The following is a 14,242-nucleotide window of genomic DNA, read 5'->3' as shown; positions in this document are numbered from 1 at the left end:
GTAGCAAACTTCGGGAGAACAAGAAGACGGCAGAACTGATTAAAACAGCCAATCTTCTGTTCAACTCTTTCGAGCCATCCTACATGTGGGACTATATTGCTCGCTGGTTTGAGGAGTGCTGCAGGTTTGTATTTGGAAATAAGCGTTTAATATACATCATTGTATCTGTTAAGAGGCATTAGTATCAAAGTTACACGAACGATTTACCAGTTCATTTATCCACCACTTAACTACTGATGCCAAATATGATTCATTCATTTTCCTCACTTTTGAGTCAGTGCAGTTAGGGTACTGTGTTGTAACCCAATATATTCATTTTTATATCCAATTAAATATGAAACGAGCCTTTTGCAGCAATCCATGTCATCGATCATTTTGAGACGTTCTGAGTATATTGATGGGCCTTTGAAAATGAAAAGTCAAATTTAGTAAGGTAGTACTAATTTTGGAATGTTTGTGTAAAAGTTGATTAATTGGGATATGACAACCTTTAATAGTCCCACAATGGGTGAATTTGCATCAAAATTGCAAATATGCATTGATGACAATTCTAGAAATACCTTGAAAAAAGAAATCTCTTTGCATGCAGTTTGTTTCTTCATCAACCGAAAGACACATCATATAACTTCTTTTGTAGGACAACACTCAATGGCCAGACAAGTATTCCAAGGCATGCTGGAGGATTAGATACCCCAGAGCTCTCCTTAATGGAGTTCTGTCAGCTAGTTGATTTCCTGTTGGATGTCGTTTCCTTGGTAAGTATTTTATGTTATGTTCTTTGTTTGTCTTTTGGTCTTTCCTACACCATCCATCCATCTTCTACCGCTTATCCGGGGCCGGGTCGCGGGGGCAACAGCTTTAGCAGGGAAGCCCAGACTTCCCTCTCCCTAGCTACTTCTTCCAGCTCTCCCCGGGGGATCCCGAGGCGTTCCGAGGCCATCTGGGTGACATAGTCTCTCCAGCGTGTCCCGTCACCTTACCGTGGTGGAGGGGTTTGTGTGTCCCAATGATCCTAGGAGCTAAGTTTTCTGGGGCTTTATGCCCCTGGCAGGGTCACCCATGGCAAACAGGTCCTAGGTGAGGGACCAGACAAAGCACGGCTCACAAAGCCCCTTATGGAAAACAAAATTAATGGTACTCTTTCCTACACCATCATCCATAAATCTCAACTTCATTTTATTTTTGATGTAGCTTCCATTATTTTCAGCTAAAGTCTATGATGAAATGTGTCTTTAATTTTTTATGTTCTGTATTTAACTCATGTTTCTGGTGCAGTAGCCCAATTTTGTGTAATCATTGTTTATGTATTGTTACCTCTAAGTTTCATTTCGCTTAATGTACAGTTGTTCTTTCTCACTTTGTTTTCATATTTCACAGTGTGTCTTGGTCCTGCTCCTTTCCATGCATTGCCATTCTGTTTTTTCCTGGCTCTGCTTGGGCTCCCCATATATTTCTCGTCATCTTCCCCACCTTCTTAGCTCATTCACGTCCTTTACTGTTTTGTGCTTAGTTCCTTACCCTGAACAGACAAGTCTTGATCCTGGGATGTTATTGATTTGTAACATCCTTGCCTCCACCCTTGTTTCTTAGGTGTGCAACACTCCCACACAAGCACAAACATACTTGTGTGTCTATTTCCTTGCAAAAAAACAAACAAAAAAAAATTTAATCTATGTATTGCAGATGTGTAAACGAATGCACGGTTTAGAAATCTGCCCGTCTGTACTGTATTTCCAATCTAAACTGTTTGGAAATCTTGGTTTATTCCCCTGTTTTGTGTGCGTGTGCGCGTGCGTGCGGGTGTGTATGTGTTTGGACTCTGGCAAGAGAGGAATGTGATGAGTGTGCTGTGGCCTATGCTCTGCTTGCTCCTGTCTGTTCAAACTATTTGCTCTTTCTCCCTGAAGCCTACTAGAAGCATGAGGGTAATCTGCCAGGTAAAGTACTGCTCTTTCCTGCTTTTCCCACCTCATCCTGCTTCACTGAGGCTATGATAGCATTGCTACAACATCCCACCAACAACCATCAGGCCTCTATTTCTACCAATCATTGAGTGGTCTTTTCTTAATAATGGACTGACCACTGTACGCTTAACTCCCAAATTAATCTGGAAAAGAATAATAATAATGTCTCGCAATTAAAACTCAACCTTAAAGTTTGGTGTGGATTGTGTGACAATGAAATCTTTGCCCAGTGTGTCTGGGCTTTAATAATTGCATGCGGTTTTATGCCATTGTCTTGCTCACATATTATTTGAAGAAATATAAATGCCAGCTGTGTTTTTGTTTATTCCGATGTTTATTTCATTGTTCTTCTGTCCTTTTTTTTTTTCAAAATGTAGCAGCATTTTGCCTTTTATACCTAATATACAGTACTCTGTATACTTTAGTTACTGTACTGTAACCTCAGGTATGACATAAAGAAGCAAATCCATGTTGCAAGTTAGAAACTTGTAGGGGGAAAAAAACTTTATGGAAGATTAACAGAATGAATTAATTGAAATTAAAAATAATAAATACAAGTGGGTATGATGAACCAAAACTGGGTAAAAAAATATTCGTACTATTGTTGTTCCTTCATCGTTTTAATTCACCATAAAGACTCCCAACACTCTGGGTCTTTTTTTCTTCTTCTGGAGTGATAACAAAGCTGTATTGCAATGTGTCATTACAGAGTGGACATAACATTGTCAGACTATTGAATCATCTCCATGTCTCTTTAAGTCCATAATGAGAGGAGATAAGGCTACCGGTCTAAATTTTGAATCGTGACATGGTTTTTATGTAATAAAGACAACATTATTACATCTATTGTCACCTATTCTAGGAGACTTACATCGAGATCCAGACAGAGCATCTTCCTCAGCTGTTGCTGCGCATGGTGGCTGCACTAACCTGTCACCTGCAGACGTTGGGGCTTGGAGAACTCACTCACTGTCTGCGTCTCTGCTCCAAGATCCTGAGCAAAGTGCAACCACCATTGGTGTCCCCTTTGGCTCTGCCCACAAGCCCCCAGGGGCAGGGCCTGTCCAGCTGCTGTGGAGATTCTTCGGACTCCACAAAGGATGTAAAAAGTGATAATAAAGTGAGTATGGTAAAACCATTGATAGATTGTTAACATAAATGAATTTGGTACATGACAAATTTGATAGAAAACATTGACTTTTCTTTCCCAGTCAATATTTTCATACTCTCCTACAAAATTATGAAATAAAAAGTAGAAATAGTTCATAAGAATCCAACCACAATTGAGTATAATAATCATGAACTTTTTTTCTTGTGTACTGTCGCCATGGCTGTGCAGAACAGTATACTGTGGTCATTTCAATTTGAAATTGATAGACAATAACGGCTGAAAGTGGAAAGAAACTAGAGCAGGGGTGCCCAAGCTTTTTGGACCTCAGATCGACTTTTCGATCAACCAACCTCCCACGATCGCCCCTTACCGCGCACACACGCACACGCACGCACGCACGCCATGATGAGAAACAGCCTGACACGTATGCGATGCACTTTTGCAGCCTGTTAACTATCTAGCTAGCTCACACGTACCGTTTTAAAGTGCTTCCCTGGGCCCTCTAGATTCCTATTCTTTGCCGGTGCCCTCTGTGAATTGTACACCAAGCAAACTCTGAATGAGAATAATGACGATAAAAGATAAAGCGCAACAGCCAGATGTTGTGAACAGCACGTCCAATGGTTCCGACCAGCATCATGCTTCCTTAGATTCTTCGTCTGAAGACTCATTAGAGGAGACTGTTTTCTCTGTTGTTAATGATCCGATAGAAAACGTTCTGAGTCTAGTAGGTGAGGAGTCCCCTGATGTGCCGATTCTGCTAATTATAGTTCAAGTACCTTGAACCCTCCACCAAAAGAAAAGATGGAAAATTTGTCAGTTCAGATCAGTTCACGCTGACCGTTTCAAGCTTTGATGATCAGCTTTTGATTAGGTGGTCCCACCAATGGCCATCTTGTGTTCCCTTGACGCGAACCATTTGAGTACTCGTTGGCTGACCTGGTCCTCCTGGTTTCTACCCAACATTCTGATTCTCTGTGTGCAAGTTCACTGTGGCATGATGTAAGGAATCAGTCGATCTGTCCCATGTTCAGAGATGGACATGGCTACACGGACTAAGCTGTGCCCATAAGGAGTAGGGCGAAAGATGATATTTCACCAACAGCTGAGCCTGGCTCCCTGTACTCTCTTTGGAAGTAGAGAAGAATGAAATAGCCTGTAGCTATCTCCAACAGAGTGGAAAAAATGCCAAATACTTTTAACAGACCCCTGCCCCCAACCTGAGGAGCATATGGATAATGTGTTACCCTACATGCCACCTGAGTCCAGGCTCCAAAATGTGCCTGCTGCCTTGATCAAGTTGAATCCCAGGATACTTTCATGCACCCAATGAGTGAAAAGAAAAACAGAAATGTTACAACTTGTTGCACTGTTCATTGTGTACACGTCAACATGAATCCCTCTTGTCCGTTCAGCAGCTGTGGACAGCTGCAAAACGATGGAGCGCTTGTTCTTTGTTCATATAACGATGGACCACTTGTTCTTTGTCTGTCTATCTATCTATCTATCTATCTATCTATCTATCTATCTATCTATCTATCTATCTATCTATCTATCTATCTATCTATCTATCTATCTATCTATCTATCTATCTATCTATCTATCTATCTATCTATCTATCTATCTATCTATCTATCTATCTATCTATCTATCTATCTATCTATCTATCTATCTATCTATCTATCTATCTATCTATCTATCTATCTATCTATCTATCTATCTATCTATCTATCTATCTATCTATCTATCTATCTATCTATCTATCTATCTATCTATCTATCTATCTATCTATCTATCTATCTATCTATCTATCTATCTATCTATCTATCTATCTATCTATCTATCTATCTATCTATCTTTTAGTAACAAGCATTTCTTCATCAAGAGGAATGATGTGATACCTTTAAAAAAAATCAGTTAGCTTGAACTTACTGCTAATTTATTGTGTGAATTTCTGTCCTGTGTGTTGGTAGCTCTATTAGAACACCGTAAACATGAGGGATTGAAGGGATTATTAAAGTGTTGGGTTTTTTCTCTTCTCTTTGTCTTTCCGCAGACTCCCCCTGTGACTCTGGAAACACATGAAGATGGGGAGGTGTTCAAAGATGTAGAATCTCATCCAAATTGCTCGTCAGAAAGCTGCTTCACAGAATTTATCCAGTACCATGACAGTGTCCCTGATAACGAACAACCGCCTCACACTCACCCAATAAATAAAACAGGCCTTCGTTCCTCAGGTTTATCACAAACTAAACCTGTGGACAAACCAGTCATGCAATGCTGCTTGGAACACTTCCAACAATTTATTTCTCGGCTTATTACCTTGCACATAACTACGGAACAAGTGGACAAAGACGAGAAGGACAGAGGCCTGTTGGTTCAGACAACAAGCCTTGCAGTAGAGGGTACCCCACATTGTAGACATGTAGATCTTACCGAGTCATGCTTGGACTCTGTGGTGGTGCAGAAAGAGTGTGTTGCTGCTTTTACTGCGGCCTGCCAGCTGTTCTTGGAGTGTTCCAGTTTTCCAGTGTACATTGCAGAGGGGAATCAGAAGGCTTCACCCACACAAGAGCAAGAACTAAGTAAGTCTCATCAAAAGTCTTTGCACCAATGTAATCAAAGGGTGTAACTTTGCAGTAGTTATGTCAGGCTTGCTTTGTAAAAGTACATGAGCTCCCACACTTGATATAGCTTCTTGTCTATGGTCTTAAAGTGTCATGAGATCCATCCATCCATTTTCTGATCCGCTTATCCTTACAAGGGCCGTGGGGGGTGCTGGAGCCTATCCCAGCTGGAAACGACATTCCAACTTGTGCAAACCATATAGTGTCAATATGTAGTAGATTCAAGAATTTGCTTTTTTTTCCAGGCAGCGAGCAGGGGTGTCTGCCAGTGTGGCTGCAGACATTGATGGATGCCACGCGCTTGGCTAGCGACTTTAGTCTGCAAGGTGTGGCCATTTCTCTGCTAATGGACCTTGTGGGACTCACCCAGTCCGTGGCCATGGTAACAGCCAAGAGTGTGGCATCCAGCGGCAGCTCTGAGTCTGCCCAGCCAATGAGTCCCAGCCAAGGCCGCGTGGCCGTTATCATCAGACCCCCACTCACACAGGGAATTCTACTGCACATTGCAAACAAGACGGATTTCTTCAAGGTAGTAATAAAAGTAGAACACCCATTTGCCGTCCCCCCCGAATTTTCTAACTCTTTAATCTGCTGGTGCATAGAATGTGGCTCTGATTCTGTGGGATCAGTTGAGTGAAGGAACACCTCAGCACCATCAACGTAGTGTGGAGCTTTTCTATCAGCTCCACAACCTTGTACCTTCTTCCAGCATCTGTGAAGATGTGATCAGCCAGCAGCTCATGCACCGGGACAAGGTTAGTGCGGTAAAAATCAGTTGCGTTTCAGCCAAACACCGTGTCCCTATGAAGTGCGTGTTCAAGTATATTTTATTGCAGAGAATTCGGCTCGAAGCCCATGTGAAGTTTTCTGTGCTGTGGCATTTGACACGAGATTTAAACGTGACCAAATCTTCTCCTTTCAATCGCACATTTGACAGGTTGGTTCAAATGCATTTGCTTCGCTGTGTTTTTGATATTGCTCTAAATTATCGTGTTTTCCATCTTTTATTTTGCCCGACAGATCTCTTTTTATCATGCTAGACAGCCTGAGTTATTGGGATCCTTGTACGAGTTCAGTTGGCCGGGCTTGGTTTAATCAGGTCCTTCAGCGACATGACATTGCTCGGGTACTAGAGCCCCTCCTTCTTCTTCTACTGCACCCAAAGACCCATAGAGTTTCCATTCAAAAAATACAAGCCCAGCGCCACTGGGTCCATGTCTTTCCGGGCCTGCCTGAACAAGAGCCATCGGAACCTATAGACGCTGGCTTGTCCGAAAGTGAGTAGCCTTATTTACCTTTTGTACATATTATAATTGATATGAAATATTAGTAGATTTGACAATTTATCCACAATTTTTTTCCTTTCCCTTGCCTTATTACAGTCATGTTTTACTCTGTTTTTTATTTCTGTCATTAGACCTCAGTCATATGCAAATGGACAGGATGGCACAGAGAGATTTGCAAGGTCTTGAAATCGGTGACATGGAGCCATTTTGTCTCACTGTTAACCCTCTGAGTGACAGTCTATCTATCCTGAGTCTGAGCAGTGAGAATTTACAACTAACTGGTGGATTTCAACCTGCTGATCAGCAGAAGGAGCCCCATTTCTCTGAATCAACTGGTTCTCATTCCTCTCCAGTGGAAAGTCAAAGTTTTGATGAGCCAGATGTTGTGAACAGCACGTCCAATGGTTCCGACCAGCAGCCTGCTTCCTCAGATTCGTCATCTGAAGACTCATTAGAGGAGACTGTTTTCTCTGTTGTTAATGATCTGATAGAAAACGTTCTGAGTTTAGTAGGTGAGGAGTCCCTTGATGTGCCAATTCAGTCTGAAGACTGGCCCCACTCAGATTCAGAGAGCACTTGTTCAGAAACGTCCACTGGTCCTCATCTTGACTCTGGACCTCCTCACAGCTCCAACCACCAGACGCTACCAGAGATGCTGGCTGAAGGGACACTGGAATTCCTCGGTGTCCCTCCAACTGATGTCGCTGCAGAAGAGCAGCGCAGAGAGGGCATCATCCGTCACAGTTCCTCACCTTCCATTGTCACATTACCTGAGAACTCAGATCCTGCCATTTCAGAACAGAATCTCCAGGTGCACAACAGTCAAACACGCAAACGTAGCCATAGCAGCACTCAGCTCAGTCTTAAAGGCAAAATCATGGAGAAACTGGCCGACAAATCCACAGGGGCTAAGCCTAAAACAAAAAAGTCCAAAAGGAAAGAGGAGGAGAGACAGAGAAAGGCAGCGAGCCAGGCTGAAAAAACACAAACACCCAGCATATTTTTTGGGGATAGCCTAGATCTGGAGAACTGGTATAGCTGTGGAGAAGGTGAGGTATCAGAGATTGAAAGTGATACTGGCTCACCCAGTGCATGCTCAGGTGGGAATGTTGGAGGTGTTTGTGTCGCAGGGCACAGATCATCTTCCGCCTCACCTCGCTTCAACATCCATCCTCTCTACCAGCATGTTCTACTATATCTCCAGTTGTACGACTCATCTCGGGCCCTGCATGCACTTTCGGCAGTAGCGGCCATGCTGAGGTCTGCTCCCTCAGGGTTTGTGAGTGCTATCTCCACTACCAGCATCAACAACACCTACACCCCCCAACTATCTTTGCTTCAAAACCTCCTAGCTCGTCACAGGATCTCTGTCATGGGCAAAGACTTCTACTGCCCCATTCCACAAGACTCCCACTCCCACTCATTCCGCAGTGCCATGTATCTGGAAATCATCATATCACTCTGTCTATACTTCCTAAGAAGCTTCTACTCTGCCCATGTGACAGCAGGCCCTCAGGACTTGGCCGGGAACCGCGCCATGCAGCTGACCAGTATAGAGGTCTTAACTCTTCTTTTCAGTGAGCTGGCCAAAGTCACAGGGGGCTCAGCAAAGGGATTTGCGAGTTTCATCTATGATGTCCTGTCTAAATGTAAAGTTCAGAAGGTTGTTCTCCATTGCTTGCTCTCCTCTATATTTAGTGCTCAGAAATGGCATGACCAACGGGTGGCTGATGTAAACATGTCCACTGTGGAGGAAGGTCTGTCAGAGGACAGTATCATCAACTTGTCCGAGGACCAGGTGGACAGTTGTAGTGCAGTCCAATCCCAATTACTGAGACTGCTTCAGAGCCTAGTTGTACTTGAGCACAGAGTTCTGGTGCCAGTCGAAGAAGGAGGAGAACCTGCGGCAGGAGCGGCGGGTGGTGTAGGAGCAGGGGGCAGCACAGGAAATGGGTTTGAGATGTTAGGTGGAGATGTGGAGCATGTCAACCCTCAGCAGCCAATGACATCGCTACAGTACCTTCATGGACAGCCAATCACAGCACAGGGCATGTTTTTGTGCGCTGTGATCAGGGCACTGCATCAACACCACGCGTGTAAAATGCACCCGCAGTGGATTGGACTCATCACAGCCACATTGCCATACATGCGGAGGATTCTAAGACGGGTGGTTGCATCAGTCACTCTGCAGCTTTGCAGAAACTTGGACAATCTGCTTCACCAGTACCGCTATGAAACTGGAATTACTGACATCAGGTATTAAGGCCCCATTGCACCACTGAGGTTGAATTTTAAAACTAGATTAAATCAAAACTTTAAAGCTAGTTTAAAATAAAGTGTAAATTTAAGTCTGTTGCACCAGTACATTAAACTCCAGTTTAAACTGTGATAGAGAATTAATTGTAAACTGACATTTGGGGTTTAATTTTAGCAATGGCTGCAGTTTTTTTTTTTAGAATGATAGAAATAAGAAAAATAATGACGTTTCTTGAAGAAAATTGACAAACAGGCTTGGTCCTTTGGAATTTAATTAAAGATGAAGAGCAGTTTTTGGTGATACAGTATATGTATGTTCATTCAACTGTTTTGAAGCTGAACCGGAAGACTGGTTCAAAAGTCATACATGGCAGTGACAGAAATGCAATTGTAACACCAATGCTACAATTGCAACTTTTGTTTTTAGGTTTTTCCAACAAGCTTTAGCTGAGTGACATCCCTTTTCTCGTTCACTCTGGTTGATCAATTATAACTGCCAAACTATGTCTTTCTTTATTCACAGTTTTCTTGTCTGTCTGTCTTCTATTTACTCCATTATTTCGGTACGCAAGTTGTTGTAAAAGGAATATAAGTTTCAGCTTCTCTGACGAGCCAATATAACGAACGACACTCACCCATCACAGCTCTCAAAATATGATGGTGGCAAATAAAACTGTTTGTGAGTGTCTGGCAAACGTCTTTGCAACCTCGAAGAAATCTGACGCAAAAACATTCGCTATTTGCTCACAATCTCGCAAAACAAATCTCCGCTGTTCAGTGAGATAGGGGCTATAATGTTTAACGTGAAGCAAAAGCACCCGTTGACAAAGGGGGCTTGACAGTGGTGCAGCAAACATTTAGTTGCGTAATTATTTTAATTCAATCATGCCAATAAATCGGATTGGATTCACTTTAAATTCAGTTAAATTGATTTTTACTGAACTGAAATGAATTTTAAATGGAGCAACATTATTTTTAATTATACTAACCTTCATACTCTTACAACTAATTTAAAATTTGATTTTCCTAATCTCTGATTAGAGCTCATTTTAGAATAAATTTTAGACTGCAACACTTCCTATGGATAGCGCAGTAAACATGTTGAGAGAGTTCCTATTGAATTACATTTAAGAAAAACATTACAACTATTCCAATTTACAGTATTGAACAAAAATTTAATTTAAAATTGCTATCATGTAATACAGGTTGTTAACACTAGATGGCACTTTAGGCTTGGAATTAATAAAATATATAATCTGCAACACTGGGTGGAAGTACCATATTTGGTAACTAAATTGGGTCCCATACACAAATAATCTTCTTTTTTTTTTGTAGACCGCAGTGGATGGCTCTCTGCATTCCTCCTGACCTATTACTGACTGTATTGGAAGGGATCACTGCAATCATCCACTACTGCCTGCTTGATCCCACTTCCCAGTACCACCAGGTGAGGGTTCTGTAGACCACTCAATGAAATTCCCAGAAACCCAACAGCCTTCTTGCTGAACTAATGCTGAATACAGGATTATAATCTTCCTGATTTCTCTGTACGATGAATATTTACATATTGTTGACAGCGTCGTTTGTTAATGTTTACAACATTGCTGATACTCTTTCTGATGACCTCTCAGTTGCATGTGAGTGTTGACCAGAAGTACCTGGCTGAGGCTCGCTCAGGCATCCTGTCCATTCTCCACACTATCATGTCTTCTGTCACACTACTGTGGAGTGTCCTCCATCATGCCGACAGCTCTGAGAAACCGGCTGCTGCTTCTGCTGCTTCCACTTCCAACATAAATTTGGGCTCCACTAAGGTACATTAAAGGACAATACTGTGTTTGTGACTACCAGCTGAGGACAATGTTTACAGCATTTCAGCGGGATAATATCCAAGGTGTCTGGGAACTCGGGGGCATTCAAATTCTAATTTGTCAATGCAGTTATGGAGATTTTACGTGTTAGTTATGCATTACAGCGGTCTTAAATTTGAAGTGAAGGAGTAGAAGCATTAACTTTTGGGTGGTCTGATCTAGAGTATAATATCTCCAATAACTGACTCATAACTGTGCACATCTGAATAATATTCTAAATTTCCCCCCTTTAAACTATTGGGTTTATTAGTTTTTAATTAAAAATGCATGTTATTCTCTCGTCCACAAAAAAGTATCTTTTGAAAGTAGATCTTGGCTCAAAAAAGCTTGGACACCCCTAGACTAGAGGGAATATGGTGTCAGGACATGGTTGGGCGATTGTGTTTAAGAAAATCTCTGTCTGTAATGGGGAACTGACAACTTTTTAATAGTGCTCCTGGGGGCTACATTGGACCATGCACTCCCTAATCAGATGAATGGCAAAAATGCCATTTTAAATACTGTATGAACAAAATATGTGCACGTGTGCAATATAGCAATGTAGTTGGGCAGCACGCGGCCTACCGGGCGCCAGTTGTGCATCACTACTCTAAGTTAAGAAATATATTGTTTTTTTCGGGGTGGGGAGGTGGATACCTCAAACTTCATTACAGAGTTCTTTCTCATCTCGGCAAGCTCATCAAATAGATAGTATCTTTGCAGTTTCCCCCAAATTTACAGCATTTCCAAACGTTTGATTATGTAATGCCACAATTATGCTATACTCTGTTGATGCTAATATTGCTGACAAGATTTGTTTTGAAGTTCATAGACACCAGCATACATTCCTCACTTGCTTCTCATCTGCAGAAAATTCGGCAGCAAATCCTTGAGCTGCTCGGCCCGATCTCCATGAATCACGGTGCTCACTTCATGGCAGCCATTGCCTATGTTTGGAATGAAAGGAAACAGATCAAGACTCCAGTCAGAAATAAGGTGAGTGATGGCAATAAAAGTATTTTTCCCAACTACATTGAAAACAAATATACGGAACAATATTTATGAATTAAGGGTTTGATTCAGTGACAGGTAGAATGTCTTGGCTGAGAATTACATTCCATATTAAAAGTCTTGTGCAAGCTTTTTAAGGTCAAATTTAAAAACATAAAAATGAAATATCTCAAATCCCAATGTGCGAGAAATAAGTGGACGTTTTTGAAATCAGCGTCAAAAATACGTTAAGGGGCACAAAAAGCCATCTGATGAAACATTGTTTTCTCATACTTAATTGTTGACAGTAAGTCTCAAATGCCTTCCTTTGCGTGCAGAAACAGAATGTTTCAGCTTTGTAGACCGTGCAAGTGTGCTTGTTTAGCGTGTTTTGGAATTTGGCAGGTGACTCTCCGCCATGCTGGGCATTTCGGTGTACCCCGGACATTTGTTTGTTTGTTTGTTTATTGAACATAAAATATATACAGTAATAATTTGACAGAAAATAAGGTAGATAAAAAAGTATAGTTTGTATGTAGTTTTTTTGTACTAATCTTTTGAATTTATTTTTGAACTCCTCCAATGATTTACTCATTTTCAGGTCCGTTTCAAGCTTATTCCACAGATTGACACCTATTACTGATACACACCTTTGCTTGATGTTTGTTTTTGTTCTGGATTTTTTTGTATTGATTAAGTCATGTCAAGTCAACAGTATTTGTAAAGCACTTTCAAACAGCCATCGCTGCATACAAAGTGCTGTACATGGAGCAATATAACATGCACAATAAACAGTAAGACAAATCGGTAATAAAGACGGTAGAAAGCACCAGACAGTAAAACCAAGAACAAATTTAAGTCATGCTGAGTCGAATGCCAAAGAATACAAGTTAGTTTAGAGGAGGGTTTCGAAGATGGGCAGTGAGGAGGCTTGCTGAATGTTCAGTGGGAGGTCATTCCAGAGAGAGGGACCAGCAACAGAAAAAAAGGCTTGATCCCCTCTGAGCCTCAGTTTAGCTTTTGGTACTTCTAATAATGTCTGGTCCTAATACATTTTCCCTGTCGGTCTCCTTCCCAGACAGTAGGTGGCATTCTATTCCCATCATTTACACACAAAAGGACACACTTGTTAATTGCGCTCCCCCTCAAGGTAGCTCCCACTTGTTTTTTCAAAACAGCTGATCAAAATATGCTTTGTCTATTCAAAAATTGAGTCATAAAGAAAAAACTCCACACAGGAAGACCAGAGCCCAGAATCGAACCCACAACCAATGCACTGTGGGGTGGCACTCTAATCAGTATCACGAGTCCGCATTTCAAATTCATTCATCCATCGTTTTTCCAATCCGCTCATTCCCATGAGGGTTGCGGGTGTGCTGGTGTCTATCCCAGCCATCATTGGGCAGTAGGCAAGGGACACCTTGAACCGGTTGCCAGCCAATCGCAGGGCATACACAAACAACCATTCACACTCACAATCACGCCTACAACATTTTAGAGTGATCAACCTACCAATGCATGTTTTTGGAATGTAGGAGGAAAGTAGAGTATCCGGAGAAAACCCACACAGGCACGGTGAGAATATGCAAACTCCACACAGGAAGGTCGGAGCCAAATGCTGCACCTCTGCACTGTGATGCCGACGTGTGAACCATGCGGCAACCATGCGGACACATTTCAAATAGTTTTGTGGAAATCATCGACGTCTTGTTCTCCGGGCCAAAGAGGAAAAGAACCGTCCGTGCTGTTATGGACGTAAAGTTCAAAAGCCAGCATCCGTGATGGTGTGCGGCTGTGTTAGTGCCAATGGCATGGGTAACTTATACATCTGTGAAAGCTCCATTAATGCTAAAAGGTGTGTTCAGATTTTGGAGAAACGTGCTGCCATTCAAGCGGCATCTAGTTCATGGATACCCCTGTTTATTTCAGCAAAACAATACCAAACAACAGCTTTTTTTAAATGTGTTGCAGCCATAAAATTCAACGTTAATGATTATTTACTAAAAATAATAAAGTTGATCAATTTGAACATTAAATATCTTGTCCTTGTTGTGTATTCCAATAAATATAGGTTGAACACGATTTGCAAATCATTGTATTCTGTTTTTAATTATGTTTACCACAACATCCCAATTTCTTTGGAATTTGGTTTGTAGTT

The 14,242-nt window shown here is 41.7% G+C and overlaps 1 protein-coding gene across 4 annotated transcripts in view; it reads left to right on the top strand.

Annotated features, from left to right (window-relative positions):
• The window catches only part of dop1a (DOP1 leucine zipper like protein A), a 32,495-nt gene that overhangs the window by 10,343 nt on the left and 7,910 nt on the right, over positions 1-14,242 (top strand). For 3 of the 4 annotated variants that reach the window (XM_052064579.1, XM_052064578.1, XM_052064580.1), the window contains exons 11-23: positions 5-124; positions 638-755; positions 1,908-1,937; positions 2,827-3,084; positions 5,132-5,660; positions 5,948-6,231; positions 6,305-6,457; positions 6,539-6,639; positions 6,723-6,979; positions 7,120-9,244; positions 10,580-10,691; positions 10,876-11,058; positions 11,965-12,090. In XM_052064579.1, the coding sequence (XP_051920539.1) occupies positions 5-124; positions 638-755; positions 1,908-1,937; positions 2,827-3,084; positions 5,132-5,660; positions 5,948-6,231; positions 6,305-6,457; positions 6,539-6,639; positions 6,723-6,979; positions 7,120-9,244; positions 10,580-10,691; positions 10,876-11,058; positions 11,965-12,090 (4,396 nt within the window). The remainder of the gene's footprint in view (positions 1-4; positions 125-637; positions 756-1,907; positions 1,938-2,826; positions 3,085-5,131; positions 5,661-5,947; positions 6,232-6,304; positions 6,458-6,538; positions 6,640-6,722; positions 6,980-7,119; positions 9,245-10,579; positions 10,692-10,875; positions 11,059-11,964; positions 12,091-14,242) is intronic. The other variant, XM_052064581.1, reaches the window with a different exon arrangement.

The sequence above is a fragment of the Hippocampus zosterae genome, chromosome 5 (assembly GCF_025434085.1).
Source record: "Hippocampus zosterae strain Florida chromosome 5, ASM2543408v3, whole genome shotgun sequence".
NCBI classification, from domain to species: Eukaryota; Metazoa; Chordata; class Actinopteri; order Syngnathiformes; family Syngnathidae; genus Hippocampus; species Hippocampus zosterae.
Note: the sequence above shows the minus strand (reverse complement) of the source record. Positions and strands in the feature narration are given on the sequence as shown.